The sequence below is a fragment of the Penicillium atrosanguineum genome (assembly GCF_028827265.1).
Source record: "Penicillium atrosanguineum strain IBT 20685 chromosome Unknown utg000003l_segment0_segment0, whole genome shotgun sequence".
Lineage (NCBI taxonomy): Eukaryota > Fungi > Ascomycota > Eurotiomycetes > Eurotiales > Aspergillaceae > Penicillium > Penicillium atrosanguineum.
Genome location: NW_026623135.1, coordinates 4186490 through 4202381, shown reverse-complemented (window position 1 = coordinate 4202381; position 15892 = coordinate 4186490). Strand labels below are relative to the sequence as shown.

Sequence of the window (15892 nt, the reverse complement as noted above, 5' to 3'; positions counted from 1 at the left end):
AACCAAATTCAAGGTTGGGTTCATGAAGACAGTTGCCTAAAGGGTATCTCGGGAGTATACATCGGGTAACCAACAAGATCATGACTGGTGGTCAGTCCTGCGGAGTATATGAGTATACCTAGCCTTCAATGAATCGGAGGCGCATACTCTTATCTCATCGCAGATACTCATAGGCTTCTTTCGCAGTTATACCTCTCAATCAACTTGCAGGTGCGCGCGGTGCCCACGGAATCTTCGGCACGTGCAGAGGACCCCGACCCGAAACTCCCACGCCACACCTCGCGCCTCTAAACCCAGGACATCAACTTGACTCGATCACGCATCCCACCCAACTTGTCTTCGTCGCATCGCGACATTCCTCCTTCCCGCACGACCTCCTACCCGACCCGGAATTGTCCCGCCTCCGCAATCCGACTTTGGCATCCCGATTCAACCCAACCGAACCCTGTCCGAATCCCGCCAGCGCAATGCATGACGACGAGCCTTCGTTGAACATACCCTCTCTTCTTACTCTGGCAGTGGTATCCTTCTTTGTGTTACGATGGTTCTTTAACCGCGACGACAGCCCCTCTACTGGCGGCCGGCCCCGCGGACGTGGGAATGTCGTCGATCCAGCCCAGGTGGAGCAGATCTTGCAGATGTTCCCTCAGCTGAGCACCCGTGAGATCATGTGGGACCTGCAGCGTAATGGCGGCAGCGTTGCGGCGACGACAGAGAGAATCTTGGCCGGGCGGGGTCTGGAAACTGTACGTGTTGCGGTGAACGCTGATGTTACCATCTGCGCCACATTACCCGGGTGACTCTTATGGATTTTCTCAAGGAGACCCTATATTTTGAATATAAACTGACTGATTAATTCTTGTAGCCGCCTCCATCATTCCAACCCCAGGTTGTGATGCCCGCGAATCGCCCAGCCACGCAGGCTACCTCTACAACTGCATCGACGTCGAAGGCGGGTGGGCAGGATTTGATATCCCGTTATAACCTGAGCGCGAAGCTCGCAAGTGAGAACGCAGAGGCTATCTCAGCGACGCCTTCCAAAAATGCCTGGTCCCAGAATAAAGAAGAGCGACAACGGCTTCTGCAGAAGCGCCGCGACGAGATGATCCTCGCGGCGCGGAGGAAGATGATGCAAAAGGAGCAGGGTAATGCCCAATGAATCGAATATTCCTATTAAATAATTTCGACTTCTGTTTCCGGCTTGACGATGAAAGGCAATACCCAGGACCCGCGTGTCTGCGAAACGGTGCTCTCCCACTCCTGTCGCGCAGCATTATCCCCCCTCGATTTGTATTAGAGCGCTCGCATTATGGTGTTTATTGAATTGGCATAGCCTTTGGTTATAACCTCTTGTCATGATCTGAAAAAAGGCCGGGTATATAAGTCTATATACATGAACGTCGTTTGGGGCATCGGTCTGCGTCACATATGCACCTTAACTCCAAAATAATCATACCCAAATGAGAAATCCCATGCGCCTAGAATTCCATGTAATCTTCCTCCTCGTCATCTTGAGTGCCATTGTATCCACCATTCGCTCTTTGCTCTGCCATTTGTTCTCGTCGAGCTTGTTCTTTCGATGCGCCGATTTTCCTAGAGAATTGTTAGTGTGAATCCTTCAGAACTGAACGTATAGGTCCCAATAAGTTGAAACATACCTTAGACCGTCAACTACGCCGGTCAAGAACCCACGCTCTTCGCTAATCTCCATTGCGCCAACACCTGTGAGCGCTACACCTCCTCCGCCTGTTGCCGCTGCGTCCATGACATCCACACCAGATCTCATCTTAGCCATGCGCACTTCACGAAGATCTTTCAGAAGCCGCCTGACCTGGTCCGGGTCTACTAGATCGTCGCTCGCCGCATCAAGCAACATATTCCCGACCTCAACCCAGTGGAAGGGTAATGGAGGCACTTCATCCCTTGATATTGTGGATTGCGCAACATTCTGAGGAAGGAATGGCGGCGCCGGGTAGTACTTGTCGCCGTCTCTTGTATACTGCGGCCGGGCAACGGGCATGGCTCCATCTTGCAACTCCCGGATACTGGGCTGACCAGGCAGTCGAGGAGGTGGCGAGAAGGCGTTTTTATAGTCCTGATGCTGGGACTCAATCTCGAGAAGGAGGCTGAGCGCTTCTGGGTGTAGCCATGGCGGGGGCATGATATTTGCTCGGCGCTGGCGTTTGAGGAGCAGAGCGAGCCAGAGGGGAAGGGATGCGCGTCGTGGCGGGACGAGAGGTTCAATAGGACCCTGGGAAACCCATTAGTTTTGAAACACCTTCATAGCACGATAATCCTTACACCGAGTAATTCGAGGCCCTCGAGGCGCTGGCGAGGCACTACGGTTACCGTCTCCATCTCCGCAAGAAAGGCAATCTCCGTGGGCGTGATGCCCCGCGGGAGAGGGAAAGCCATTGGCGCGTCTCAACGGAGAAAAAAAAAGAATCAGAAGTCACGTAGCCAGTTCGTCTGGAGATTGTCATCAACGCCCCATGTCGCGTGTCTGAATATGCGGAGTCTCAATTCGCGATTCGCGTCTTGATGTCAAATGCGGTGTTTGGCGTGTTTGCACCGGAGCTTGCCCACCTGTCGTCTTTCTCGAGCTTCTTTTTAGAGCCTTGCTAATTCGTTCTCGGGACAAAATGAGTTCTTCCGAATCGAACCTCAGCCGTGCGGCTCGCTATGCCGTTCCGTTCGCCTTGGTCTTGATTCCTGTTTGGAGGGCCAAGGTTAACGCGGAAGTCCCCGAGCCGTATCTCGATGAGGTCTTCCATGTCCCTCAAGCTCAGGCGTACTGGGCTCACCAATGGACACATTGGGATCCAAAACTTACTACTCCCCCAGGCCTTTACCTATGGTCGTATCTCCTCTGCGCCGTTCTTCTCGCAATCCGCGGCTCTCCGACGAAGCTCGACACCGAAGCTCTGCGCGCGACCAATGTCGCGACAACCGCCGTCTTTCTCCCGTGGAGACTTCAGGCACTCTCGGATGCTGTGCATAGTGTGCGAAACTCCCGACAAGCGGGTGCCTGGATCAGTCATACGGTGCTGAACATCTGTCTGTTTCCGCCGCTGTTTTTCTTCTCCGGACTATATTATACCGATATCCTCGCGCTTTTGGCTGTCGTCGAGGCATACAACTGGGATCTCAAGCTGGCGTCTAGAAAAGGATACACTGTGGTCTCTACTTTTGGATTCCTAGTGTTTGGGCTTGCGGCGTTGGTTTGCCGCCAGACAAATATCTTCTGGGTGGCTGTGTTCCTGGGTGGACTGCAAGTTGTTCGGACAATTCGCAGCCACTCCAAGACTCTTCAGTCATCTGATCTACCCTCTGTTTTTGAAGGTGGTATGCGAGGCCATATTTATGACCCGTTGGTCTCGGAGGCTTCTCTTGGAGGTATGTGGTATTCTACACAGTTCGCATTTGACCATTGCAATGCTAATATACTGTAGATTACTTCAAAGCTGCAATTTCCTTCGCTGTGTCGAGCCTGAGACACCCCATCACCGTTGTTGGATATCTCCTCCCCCACATTATCATTCTGGGAGCATTTGGTGCATTTGTTCTCTGGAACGATGGTGTTGTTTTGGGTAAGCTCGCAAACTATTGGCATCAAAATTCTCAAATTGACATAGTTGAAATAGGACACAAAGAGTTCCATACCGCTGGGATTCATTTGGCTCAAATGCTTTATATCTGGCCCTACTTCGTTTTCTTTTCCTGGCCGATCTTGATTATCCCTGTGCTCAATCTTGTTCTTCCTCGGAGTGTTCTGCCGAAGTCTCTCAACTATGGCTTCCCCGAGAAACAGAAGAAGTTGCCTGGTATCCTCGCCTGCCTGATTGTTCTGCCGACCATGCTTGCCATCGTCCATTTCAACACGATTGTGCACCCTTTCACTCTGGCTGACAACCGTCACTACGTCTTCTATGTCTTCCGCCTCCTGCTTGGAGTCCACCCCACCATCAAGTACGCGGCAGTCGTGGTCTACTTCCTCTGCGGATGGTCGGTGATCTCCGCCTTTGGATTTTCGACTCCTCAGTTCCTTCAAGTCCCTGCCACCAAGCCAACTCATGCCACCAAGCCTACTGAGAAGGAGGTGCCCAAGGAGACCAGAAAACAGACTCGAGCTAAGGCCAAGGCTGCACCCCAAAATGGCAACCAGCAGCCGGAGCAGAAGCCGCAGCCACCCAAAATACAGCCAATATCACCTGAGGCATTTGAACGGATGAGGGAGACTCTTGCTCAGCGGAAAGCCCAGGAAAAAGAGACGCGAGTCAGTTTTGTGCTTGTTTGGATCGCTGCCACTGCATTGTCTCTTGTGACAGCACCGCTTGTCGAACCCCGATACTTTATTATCCCTTGGGTGATGTGGCGCCTGCATCTGCCACCCTCGCCGACTCCCGCAGCGCTCCGAAAGCGTTTTGCTAATGAGGGCGAGAAATTCCGCGCGGATGTGGCTACCAATTTCCCCAAGTTCCTTGAAACCGTATGGTTCATTCTCATCAATGTCGTTACGGGGTACGTCTTCCTGTACAAGGGCTTCGAATGGCCCCAGGAGCCGGGCAAGATTCAACGGTTCATGTGGTGATTGTTGCGTCACCGAGTATGACTCTTAAAAGGTCATGCATGTACATTTAGTTCGAACTGTATTTAGACTGTATTTATATTACTTAGAGAGAAAAGTTATTCAAAGTATTTCTATCAACGCAGTGTGGAAGCGGCAGATCAGCGGGCGGTGGTATAGCCGGACCAAGAACGCATTAAAAATGGCTGAACACACGGCCGTGGCTTATCTCCTCAGGTTCCAAAGCCATTGAGAGGAATACCTTGGAAAAAGAACACAAAGGCGTCTACCCAGAACTCTACGGAGATGTTTAGAAAGATGTTGAGAAGGAATTGAACAGTCAAGCGTTTCGGTCCGTATTCATATTAGTATCTTCTCGATCGGGCTGTACTTCGCCGTGCACCTCACCAATCACCTCATCTCATCTATTCCTGGTCCTAGACTGACGCTATCAACAACGCCGAATGCTTCTTCAATTTACTCGAGTACAGAATTTTATATCTCAAACCCACGCTCGGGTCACTCTCAGCTCACTCAAACCCAACCGCCAGCTACCAGTCCCCACGCGACCAGTCACTTCGCTTGGTCACCCTGGCCTCCAAGTTGGATCTCGGCCGCTGGTGATGGAGCGCCCATCTAAACGGGCAAGACTGTCTCCAGACTCGAGTAGAGCAGGCGATAATCATCAAAGTACGGCCTCGACACCTTTGGCCTCTTTACACAGAGCTATCACTCCGCCACCCAGGTCCCGCTCTCGGCAATCACCAGGCCTCAATACTACATGTCCAGAGCTCAAGAATGACCAGGTTCTTACCCAAGAACCAGAATTGACCAAGGCCAACTCCACCAAACGGCCTCAATTCGTTTCATCTCCGGTCCAATTAAGTCACATCGAGGGCTTCCCCCCAGTAAGGGCTACAATGTCGACACAGTCAAACTGCGTGACATTCTCGGGGATCCAATGATCCGCGAGTGCTGGAACTTCAACTACTTGTTCGACGTGGATTTCGTGATGAATCAGTTTGACGAGGACGTTCGGAGTTTGGTGCAAGTCAAAGTCGTGCATGGGTCCTGGGAGAGGGAGGCTGCTAATCGGATCCGGGTGGAAGTAAGTCCTGTCTCGCCTCTCTCTTTTCATTCAGCCCTTTTTGTTTGAGATTCAGTATGGGATGAAAATTGACATGGTAATAGGAAGCATGCGCTCGATATTCCAATGTCGAACCCATCATAGCTTATATGCCCGAGCGGTTTGGGACGCACCATTCGAAGATGATGATTCTTCTGCGGCATGATGATCTGGCTCAGTGCGTATATTGATCGACTATTTAATGGTCTATTTACTGACTTCATCAGAGTTGTTATACATACCGCAAACATGATCCGAGGAGACTGGACGAACATGACACAGGCTGTGTGGCGGTCCCCGTTGCTTCCTCTTTGTCCAGCTGGATCTCTGAATTCTGCACAAGCCCAATCTGCCATCGGTAGTGGTTCACGGTTCAAGAGAGATCTACTGTCATACTTAAAGGCCTATGGGCCCAAGAAAACCGGTTCACTGGTACAGCAACTTATTCGTTATGATTTCGGCGCTATTCGTGCAGCGCTTGTGGCGAGTGTACCATCCAAGCAGGATTTCGGTGTTCTCGACTCTGAGATTGCTACTGTATGGGGCTGGCCTGCTTTGAGAGATCTCATGAATCGCATACCTATCAAGAAACGACCCAAAGAAGGGAAAGGTCCTGAGGGCTTGACGCCTCACATCGTCGCTCAAATCTCTTCAGTAGCCTCCCTCGGCCAGACAGACAAGTGGCTGAAGGATGTCTTCTTCAAATCACTCGCGCCAGTATCAAAGCCACAACCCAAATTCTCCATCATTTTCCCAACTCCAGACGAAATCCGGCGCTCGTTGGATGGCTACGGTTCTGGCGGATCAATCCATATGAAAATACAGAGCGCGCCGCAGCAAAAACAACTTCAGTACATGCGTCCACATCTCTGTCACTGGGCAAGTGATAACCCGTCGAGTACGAACTTTGTTGATCTATCTGAAGACAAACCTCCCAAGCGTGAAGCCGGTCGCGGTCGTGCCGCACCTCATATCAAGACCTATGTCCGGTATTCAGATGCAAAAACCATGGATACCATTGACTGGGCGATGGTAACTTCTGCGAACCTGTCCACACAGGCTTGGGGAGCTGCGACAAATGCGAATGGAGAAGTGAGAATTTCCAGCTGGGAAATTGGTGTCGCTGTGTGGCCAGAGCTGTTCACGGATGACTCTGCCTCTCCGAATCCCATATCGGAATCTTCCGCGTTGATGGTGCCCTGCTTTAAGCGCGATCGGCCCTGTTCGTCTTCGGACGACGCCCTGGAGAGGAAACCTTCTACAATTGTTGGATTTCGACTGCCATACGATCTCCCACTCACACCATACAGCGCATCAGACGAGCCATGGTGTGCAACAAAGTCACACGATCTTCCTGACTGGCAAGGTCTATCCTGGGCCGCCTGAAGAATTCCCGCGATGACAGTTGAGCTGCTTCTATAGCCACTATTCCAACATTTTTACAGGTACAGCCCAGCACTAAACTGACACAATTACCTCGGCATGTGTTATGTACAGGACACGGGCGTTCCATTCATTCGTGATGCATCGCTTGATTTCTAAAGTCATAGCAATTCCATAGGATATTTCATCGTTCCATTCGCAGTTAGAGCTCCCATTCCCCACTCGACCATGTCTTCCTCGCCGATATCACAACCCCTTACTCATCGCGAAGACTGTACTTGCCAATGAACTCGTTAACCTTCTCGATGTAGAGAGCCTGGGCCTTCTGGTCGCTGTAGTGCTTGACCTTCTCCCACTCGCCGACGAGCTGCTTCTTCTGTAAAATGAAAGCCAAATTAGCAATCTGAGCCACCCAATCCAAAGGAAACACTAAATTGAAACATACCACCATGTCGAACATGCCAGCCTTCTCGGGAATGACGTTGTTGCCGAGCTTGAAGTAAACCCAGAGATCCTTCTTCTCAAAGGGACCGGGGGCAGTCTTGAGCATCATGACCAGCTTGCCAGCGAAGTCGAGACCCTTCTTGAGAGCGGCGATCTGGGCGTCATCGGAGAGCTTGTCCTCCACACCCATGGCAAGGGCAGCCTCGACGGCGGCCTTGAGGGTAGCAGGGTCGATGCCGGAGGCAGCATTCTGCACCTCGGGGGTGAACTTGGCCTTGCTCTGGGCGGCCTCGAGGGCGGAGATGAAATCGGTGATGTCAGACATTGTGAATGTGTGTGATGAGAGAAGAGCTGGGGGAGAAGAGCTGGGGGAGAAGAGCTGGGGGAGAAGAGCTTGGGGTTTGTTGAGGAGGGGCACGGGTGGGGTTGCTGACAGTGCACTCGCCAGTTGGTTATTGTTCTGGTGATGGGTATGGGTATGGGTATGGCTCACCTTGGTTGTCTATGGTTTTCCAGGGTTGTTCACTTGGGGCCTCGCAGTTAATGAAATTTAAAGAAATGCTATGCAACTGTAATCTATCAGGTATGCAGTTATTGATACAAAAGGACCTGTGACGCCCATGCCGATGCAAGCCGACGCTGCATATCACTCGCCATGCACGGAAATAAAATAGAGAAATGTACACTGGACAAGAAAAGAATATATCAACCAGGATCACCAGTCCACCGCCCATCCATTCTTATCCAGGAATTCTTCGCAGGCGGCTTTGAGCGCATAGTTGGGCCGCAAATCATTGACCGTCATAGAAACACGAGTAAGCGGATCAACACCCGATTTCTCAACGTATTTGACAATGCCAATGCGATCAAAGCTATTACCTGCCGGTGTCACGACAGGATCATGTATAATCTCAAAAGTAATGCCATCAATCAACCAGTCAGGCACAACCTACAAGAGTCACAAGTCAGCATCAACCTCAAACCCAGAGCACCATTCGGGAAGAAAAAAAAAGAGAGAAAAAATCAGAAAAGAAAGCCACATACCCTCTCAGCAATCTCCCCCTTGGACGCAATCCGATACATCTCCCGCAAATCAGCCACCTTCTTCTCCGCATCCTCCCTAATCGCCTTCTCATCCTCCCCAAACCCTATCTGTCCAATCTCCCCACGCTCCAACTGGCCCTGCAAGTCCTTGATCGACCGCTCCAGATCCGCCTCAATAAGCAATTCAACGCTCTTCAACGTCTCATCCATCTCACGCAAACGCGCTGACTCCCGCGCAGCCCATAATTGCTGCTTCGCGCGCAGTACAATATTGGACAGGTTCTCGGTCTGCGCGCTCTTAGCAGCGAGACTAGCCTGGTATGCGTCGATGGCGACTTCATATGCTTCCTGTGGTCGTTGGAGACCAATAAGTGCTTGCGCAAGGTACCAGCTGCTTTTGAGGGATGTGGGGTTCTTCAGGCCGTAGATGTTGATTGCGGCGCGAGCGTCATGTTCGACTTCGGACCATTTGGAGAGTTTCATTCGAGTTAGGGCGCGGTTTGTGAAGAATGTTGCATCGTTGGGGTTCTTTTGAATTCTGGGTTGTGTTAGTTTGAGGATTTGGAAGGCAGTTGGGACTGCGGGTGGACGGTGGATGTGGATGGTGGATGTACGCTTGTGAGTAGTAGTCTTCGGCGCCCAGGTAGTCGCCCTCCTTGTAGAGCTGGTTGCCCTTGGCTTTCAGCTCGGAGGCCATGATTGCAGGGTGTGTGTGTGAGAGGGAGAAGTGTGGACTTTGGAGTCGCTGATCAATCAGTTCCCCAGGTGGGGCGGCCCACTATAGCGATCAGGAACGAGGGGTTGCGGGAATGAAGTGCATGAAGCTAAAGTGGAAGTTGATGGATTGGGGGATTTGATTTATTTACAAATGAGATTGCTCGTTCATCTGGCTGCTCTTTACTTTACAAAGGGAAGTGCAGATGTAGAAGCATTGGAAGCCCATCGATCCCCGCGGAATGGATGACTCAGCAGGTTCTATGCAGTCTGCGGGCTCCGTTTCCAAGTGCTTTCGGCTTCAACAGTTCTCGAGGTCTAAAGATGGATGGATGTGCAGGCTGCAAATTATTTCTTTGTAATTTGTACTATGTACAGAGATCAAGTATGAAATTTCCTTTAGATCCGAATCCCAGCTTCAACAGCAGGACTCAACCTTCAATTCGTGGTATCATGATGCGCTTTCAATAAATAACAGACGTGACAGTGCCGTCCATGTGTGCAGACAGGTATGTTCAGAGGTCGGCGATGGGCTCTGCCCACGGGGAAGTATATCGATATCTCTTGCAACAGGATCGACCTGATTTAAGCAGAGCCGGCGAACTTGGTCTCATAGTCAGAGATGGCCTGGACCTTGGCGGCCGAGGCACTCTTGGGGTCGAAGCGGTACTTGAGCCAGTCGCCGACCAGCTTCTTGGCGAGCTCAATGCCGATAACACGCTGGCCCATGCAGAGGACCTGGGCGTCGTTGCTCAGAATGGCGCGCTCGACGGAGAAGGGATCGTGGGCAGTGACGGCGCGGATACCGGGCACCTTGTTGGCGGCAATGGCAACACCGAGACCGGTACCGCAGATGAAGAGACCGCGGTCAGCCTTGCCATCCTTGATGAGCTTGGCACCCTCGACAGCGGGGTGGGGATAGGCGGTCTTGTCGGAAGCAGAGTTGACACCGACGTCGGTGATGGACTCGACCAAAGGGTTCTTCTCGAGAAGGGCCTTGATGGCATCCTTGTAAGGAACACCGGCCTCATCGCAGGCCATCACGAGACGGAGTGGCTTCAAGTCAGACATGGTGAAAGAGTATAAACAAAAAGGTCTATTTTTATGTAGAAGTAGAAGAGGATGGTAGTTGAGGATCTTCAGAGGTAGCAGAGGAGCAAGGGGGTTCTTATACCCGTAGCATGTCGCAGAGCGCAGAGAGAACCATACCCCAGGGTGGAGACGGGATGAACGCAGACTCCAGTCCCATTCATGATCTGGTACATGGTACATGGTACGGGGTACTCTTGTATCCACGTACAAGGTCCAGACGCATTGCCCCGCTCATGGCGTCATGGTTCAATTTTGGGGATTATAACTGGACAACCGTCCGGTTGCTCATCAACACCATACGATGTCGTACATATCCGATACCCTGTCATTACCACTCTATACTATAGACGCCTGAAGCCATCGCCGAAGCCATCCATGTCATGGCCTTGGCTGCCGCTCAGCCAACTGAGTGTGATCCGTGCTCGATACTCCCTATGATCCGTGCCTCAGATTCGGCAGACCTCCCCTGTCTTACCCGTCGGCGCTAGGATACCTTCCCGCTGAATGAAAGCGCCCGTGCGAGACAACGGTTAGATGAGGGGTTTGTTACGTGCGGCATAGGAGTCGACCGGCCGAGGACCCAGGACCCAGGATTCTGATTGACTGTCTTCCAAAGGTTGCCGAGAAACTCTGTCATCGAGCCGAAGCCGTAAACCTGATCATACGGTGGACCTGTTGACTATGGACTACATGATATCAGGCCTATCTTTGAGAGTCCACTCTGATTGTCTGAAACTCCGCCTATTTGCGTTTCCTGGGAGAGCTAATGTACAGTACAGTATGAGGGGCGAGTTGGTCGATGCAGCTTGGAGCCTAGGACTCCGGATTTAGACAGAAATGCCTCCCCACTACGACTCCACCGTTGATGACGCCGTTGGTTACCTGGCCGCTGACATGAGAGCCATATCCCGCTAGTATGAACCTACTCCGGATTCTACTCTTTGCTCTGGTGACGGTCGTGTGTACTCCGGACGGATGCTTGCTATACTACCTGTGGGCGAGAGCGTGGGATTGGGCATAGTCTATGGTAAGGTTGTAGAGCCCGGGACAGCCACATGCAAAGGACCGCCACGAGCGGCAAGTCTAAGAAAGCCCAGATCTCGGGAATAGTCACTTTGGACCTTCCGTGCAACCGGTTTTGGCCTTTGTCTGTTTCTCTTCTCCGTACCTGAGATAAACCTGGCACTGATTATCTGCTCTCCCAATCATCGTTGCGAACCAGGTTTCTGCCTTCTAGCCTTACCCCTTTCATACATCTACATCATCCCATGGAGCCACTTGTCGCAATCTTGAGCCGCGGGGTTTCAGCATCCAACTCCAGTCCTAACGCTTGGTGACATCACGCTCCGATCTTCAATCCGTCCGTGCTCGATTCCCTCCGAATGAGGACCGGCTCCCCCTTGGCGCCTTGTCGACCACTAATGCGTCTGCCGGATGCCCAGGAGACCCAAAAAAAAAATATCTCACTCCAAATTGAGGCCACTTGTTCAATTCCCTTCGAGTCTGAATTGCAATACTTGCACGATACTTGCAGGAAGCGGGAGAACTTGACACCGACGTACCCGAACCTGTTTGTCCGGGGACCCCATTGAATCCACTTCAACTCTTCGACATTAACATCAACATCAACCCGGAACACTCTACTCTCAATCTACTACTCACGACCTAGATTCCCGCCATGGCGCCCACAACTTACCCCGTGCTTCCGGAGAAACTACTCCTCATCTCATTGAAGATGTACTTCACCCCAGAGCGTACCCTCAGCTACGTCCGCGGCCTCCTCGACCCCACAAACGAGATCGTCAACCCACAAAACCGCGAGAAGCTCTTGCTGGCTCTAATCCCAGACTTCCTGACCATCTGGCCATGTGCCGACATCATCAGGGAATACGAGAGCAAGCTCGCTGCCTCCGGTATCCCCACGTCGCCGCCCCCGTTCTACCTCGGCGCCCAGGACTGCATGTGGGAAGAATACGGCGCCTACACCGGCGAGGTATCCCCGGCCGCAATCAAGTCCCTGGGCTGCTCAATCGTCGAACTGGGCCATGCTGAGCGCCGTGCCATCTTCGGTGAGACAGATGAGCAGACCGCGCGCAAGGCCGCCGCTACCAGTGCCCAGGGGATGGTCCCCCTCGTCTGCGTCGGGGAGGTCACTGCCCCGGGGGCCATAGCCTCGGCGGCTGTCGGGCAGGCCGTGTCCGAATGCGCAGTCCTCGTACAAGCCGTGCTGAATGCCATCCCCGCTGAGGCACCCGTGATCTTCGCTTACGAGCCCGTGTGGGCGATCGGTAAACCCAAGCCCGCGGGCGTCGACCACGTCGCTGCAGTGGTGGACGGCATTCGCGGTGTCATTGGGTCTCGGCCTGGCACTGCGCGCGTTCTCTACGGTGGCAGCGCGGGTCCCGGTCTCTGGGGCGCGGGCGGGCTGGGCAAAGCCGTCGACGGAATGTTCCTGGGCCGATTCGCGCACGAAATCGAAGGCGTGCGCAAGGTCGTCCGTGAGGTGGAGGAGACATTGGGTGTCGCCTGATTGAACAGCCCATAACCTGCATCCTGCATCCTTTATCGTTCCTCTCTAATGCCAACGATTTTACGAACTGTGTATTGTGTTTCGCATCTTACACTATACGGTCATGGTTATACCCATAGCCCATACACCAAGCCCACAACGGGTCTAGACAGCTGTTTAATGCGGGTCGTGGACGTGTATGGAAACCCCCCAGCTTCTCGGGAAGCCTAACCTGGGGATCCCGGCTTCGATGGAGTCTGTGGAGTTCGTGGAGCACTGGAAAATGGAGAACTGGTGGGTTCAATCCTGCGTGCCACCCCCACGGCCCTGTCACGCGCCAAAGCTTTTTGATCTGCATTCTGCGTATGGCTTTTTATTCGGCGCTTTCCCCTGGATTAGTCCGCGCTATGGGTGTCAATGCATCAAAATTGGATCCTCTGCCCCCCTGTACCTCTTAGTGGGCGCATTGTGGACTCAATTGTGATTCTTCGAACTGATCGAGTAATCCGAGCTCGTCGATTTGATTAACCCACAACGGTACTGCCTGAGTAGGCAAGAAGTCGCTTTTTAAATAGTCGCTGTTTTCCGCTCTTCGAGTTCGAGTCCCGCTTTTGCTCTTGTCGAACGAGAAACGAAGCTCCAGCTCAGCCCCGCACCGAAACATTAATGAGTAAGAAATTTCATGCAGAATCCCTGTCTTGTGCTATGTACAAAAATATAATCTATCGTTGTCGTTTTTTTTTTTACCACTCGCGCACACCGCTTCATTTCTTCTGCAGCTCCTCGCGCAGCTCCTGCTTAACCCGCGTCACGGTTCCGATACCGCCATACACAATGCCGGTGTACATCATCGCAACAGAGGCACCAGCATCCAGTGCGGCGCGCGCCTGCTGGCCGGTAGTGATACCGCCCGAGGCGAAAATCACCTTGCGCGGGGCATCAGCGGGGATCTTCTCGGCATCGGGCGCGTCAGTCTGGGACTGGGGTCCCTTGTCGAGGAGGGCGCGGTAACGGGCAACAAGGGCGACGGAGCGGTCAGAGAGCTGCGGGCCAGAGTAGCCGCCTGTCTCCTTCAGGGTCTGCTGCTCCTTCTCTGGGAGGACGAAGCCCTGGGGGAGAGGGTCGGGTCGGCGGTTGGTGGTGTTGCCGACGATGACACCGTCGACACCGGAGTTCCAGACTGCTTCACAGATACCGGAGATCTGCTCGTCTGAGTCTTCATCCGGGCTGACCTTCACCATCACGTAAGGCTTGGTCTTGCGATCAACCTTCTTGGCGGAGCCAACGACGGCTGTCAGGATGGCTGTCAGTGGGGCTGCGGCTTGGAGGTCGCGCAAACCGGGGGTGTTGGGGCTGGACACATTCACGACGAGAATATCAGCGTAGCGGGCAACACGGTCAACACAGTAGACGTAGTCGCGCGCAATAGCATCAATGTCTCCGTCGGGGGTGAGCTTGTTCTTGGCCACCTGCACAGCAAGCAGCTTGCCGGGGACCAGACTGCCCGGAGGTACATTGGCCTCGCCATCCAGAACGCGCTGTGCGGACTCCTCGTGTTTGCCAAAGCCGGCAGCGTAGGCGAAGTCAATCACACGCTGCTTCAGAACCTCGGCCATGTGGTCGGCTCCCTTGGAGTTGAGACCGTAGCGATTGATCATGGCGCGCTGCGAGGTCAGACGGAACACTCGAGGCTTGGAGTTACCATCTTGGGGCAGAGGAGTAGTGCCGCCGACCTCAACGATGGCGGGGCCAACTTCGAACAGCGGATCGGGGATATCGGCATGCTTGTCCAGACCAGCAGAGATACCAATGGGGTTGGAGAGGGTGTATCCGAAGACCTTCCAAGCAGCCTGTTAGTATTGGATGCTACAGCGTCATATCTTGATGTGAACATACCTCAGTAGACAGAGCACCATCACCATCCTGATTGCCGCGCTCACGAGGATGAAGACCATATTGATAAAGGGTCTTCATCGCATCCACACCAGCATGATGCGCATCCTCGGCATCGGGGTAAATCATCCGAATAAGAGGCACAAGACCGTACCTGTGCACACTAGCCCGGGTATCAGTGCCATAGATGTATCCCACCAGCAGCACAACCGCCAACGAAGTACCATAGATACCCTTCCGCGACTTGCGACCAGCACGCTTGGGGATCTCCTTAACCTCCTGGGGGAGTTCCTTGGGAGCCTCCTTCACGACCTCAGCGGCCTTCGCAGGGGCAGATTCGGAGGCATATCTCACAGTGCCGCACCGCTCGGCCCGTGGCAGAAAGGCCGAGGGCCGTTGAGTCCAGCGGGAGGCGGGGAGGGCGCGAGCCCGGAGGCTGTTTCGCCAGGCGATAGACGCGGAACGGGATGTCATATTGGCTGTACAAAGCCTATATGCTTAATTGGGCGCTGTCTCGAGGAGTACGCGCCGGTATGGACCTGCGTGATGGGTTAGTTCTTGCGATTCCCGATCCCGGAGAGTGGTGCAGCTTGAGCTTTGGGTGCTCTGGTTGAGTGGACCACGAGCTGATTCCTGTCCATGCGGTGGCTTGGATGAGCTTTTACTTACCTAGATAATGCAATTGGCTCCGAGGTTCTGGCTATGCAGCGCCCTTGCAGGTCGAGATCGAGGTATCGCAGGGCGGAATCGGGATCTTTTGCAAATGCGGGCGGTGAGCGGAATATCTTTGCTTTAATTGGTCTATGCTACAGTACATGCATAAACAGTAGACTTGTGAATTACTTGTCAATGGCATCTCGAGGTTACTGTTGATCCTTAGGCAGCATGTCTGACTGATCAGGGTGCATAATAGCGAGGTCAGCGGCTGGCGTTTCCACGAAATAACACTCTGGTGCAGACACTTCCCGCGCAATTACACATCGAGCTATCTTTCCATGAAGAGGTGGACAATGCGTAAAGATTTGTACTATTGGGAATCCATGAATTCTAAAGGTACACAACGCCTTTTTGTGTCGCTCACCAGACGCCAGGCTCCATAAGTACTCCGAAGTTGCAATGT

At 53.0% G+C, this 15892-nt stretch overlaps 9 protein-coding genes across 9 annotated transcripts; 4 read left to right on the top strand and 5 right to left on the bottom strand.

The window, feature by feature from the left end:
* Positions 1 to 80: 80 nt before the first annotated feature.
* N7443_005022 (uncharacterized protein) lies at positions 81 to 1159 on the top strand (the record flags this gene model as incomplete). Its single annotated transcript, XM_056885078.1, has 3 exons — positions 81 to 90; positions 187 to 746; positions 866 to 1159. 3 exons carry the CDS (start codon positions 81 to 83, stop codon positions 1157 to 1159), a joined length of 864 nt encoding a protein of 287 aa, XP_056743356.1.
* Positions 1160 to 1478: 319 nt separating this feature from the next.
* psf2 (DNA replication protein PSF2) lies at positions 1479 to 2415 on the bottom strand (the record flags this gene model as incomplete). The annotated part of the gene is made up of 3 exons (XM_056885077.1): positions 1479 to 1593; positions 1659 to 2251; positions 2302 to 2415. The coding sequence occupies 3 exons, from the start codon at positions 2413 to 2415 to the stop codon at positions 1479 to 1481; spliced, it is 822 nt and encodes a 273-aa protein (XP_056743355.1).
* Positions 2416 to 2642: 227 nt separating this feature from the next.
* Positions 2643 to 4591, top strand: alg10 (dolichyl-P-Glc:Glc(2)Man(9)GlcNAc(2)-PP-dolichol alpha-1,2- glucosyltransferase; the record flags this gene model as incomplete). The annotated part of the gene is made up of 3 exons (XM_056885076.1): positions 2643 to 3396; positions 3453 to 3590; positions 3645 to 4591. 3 exons carry the CDS (start codon positions 2643 to 2645, stop codon positions 4589 to 4591), a joined length of 1839 nt encoding a protein of 612 aa, XP_056743354.1.
* A 937-nt stretch (positions 4592 to 5528) lies between these two features.
* On the top strand, positions 5529 to 7079 carry N7443_005019 (tyrosyl-DNA phosphodiesterase 1; the record flags this gene model as incomplete). The annotated part of the gene is made up of 3 exons (XM_056885075.1): positions 5529 to 5675; positions 5759 to 5871; positions 5921 to 7079. 3 exons carry the CDS (start codon positions 5529 to 5531, stop codon positions 7077 to 7079), a joined length of 1419 nt encoding a protein of 472 aa, XP_056743353.1.
* Positions 7080 to 7332: 253 nt separating this feature from the next.
* Positions 7333 to 7845, bottom strand: N7443_005018 (uncharacterized protein; the record flags this gene model as incomplete). The annotated part of the gene is made up of 2 exons (XM_056885074.1): positions 7333 to 7452; positions 7522 to 7845. The coding sequence occupies 2 exons, from the start codon at positions 7843 to 7845 to the stop codon at positions 7333 to 7335; spliced, it is 444 nt and encodes a 147-aa protein (XP_056743352.1).
* Positions 7846 to 8235: 390 nt separating this feature from the next.
* N7443_005017 (putative U-box domain protein) lies at positions 8236 to 9261 on the bottom strand (the record flags this gene model as incomplete). The annotated part of the gene is made up of 3 exons (XM_056885073.1): positions 8236 to 8469; positions 8565 to 9102; positions 9179 to 9261. The coding sequence occupies 3 exons, from the start codon at positions 9259 to 9261 to the stop codon at positions 8236 to 8238; spliced, it is 855 nt and encodes a 284-aa protein (XP_056743351.1).
* Positions 9262 to 9863: 602 nt separating this feature from the next.
* Positions 9864 to 10349, bottom strand: N7443_005016 (RpiB/LacA/LacB family sugar-phosphate isomerase; the record flags this gene model as incomplete). The annotated part of the gene is made up of 1 exon (XM_056885072.1): positions 9864 to 10349. The coding sequence occupies one exon, from the start codon at positions 10347 to 10349 to the stop codon at positions 9864 to 9866; it is 486 nt and encodes a 161-aa protein (XP_056743350.1).
* Positions 10350 to 12048: 1699 nt separating this feature from the next.
* On the top strand, positions 12049 to 12900 carry N7443_005015 (triose-phosphate isomerase; the record flags this gene model as incomplete). The annotated part of the gene is made up of 1 exon (XM_056885071.1): positions 12049 to 12900. One exon carries the CDS (start codon positions 12049 to 12051, stop codon positions 12898 to 12900), a length of 852 nt encoding a protein of 283 aa, XP_056743349.1.
* A 743-nt stretch (positions 12901 to 13643) lies between these two features.
* Positions 13644 to 15246, bottom strand: N7443_005014 (dihydroorotate dehydrogenase 2; the record flags this gene model as incomplete). The annotated part of the gene is made up of 2 exons (XM_056885070.1): positions 13644 to 14717; positions 14776 to 15246. The coding sequence occupies 2 exons, from the start codon at positions 15244 to 15246 to the stop codon at positions 13644 to 13646; spliced, it is 1545 nt and encodes a 514-aa protein (XP_056743348.1).
* Positions 15247 to 15892: the final 646 nt, after the last annotated feature.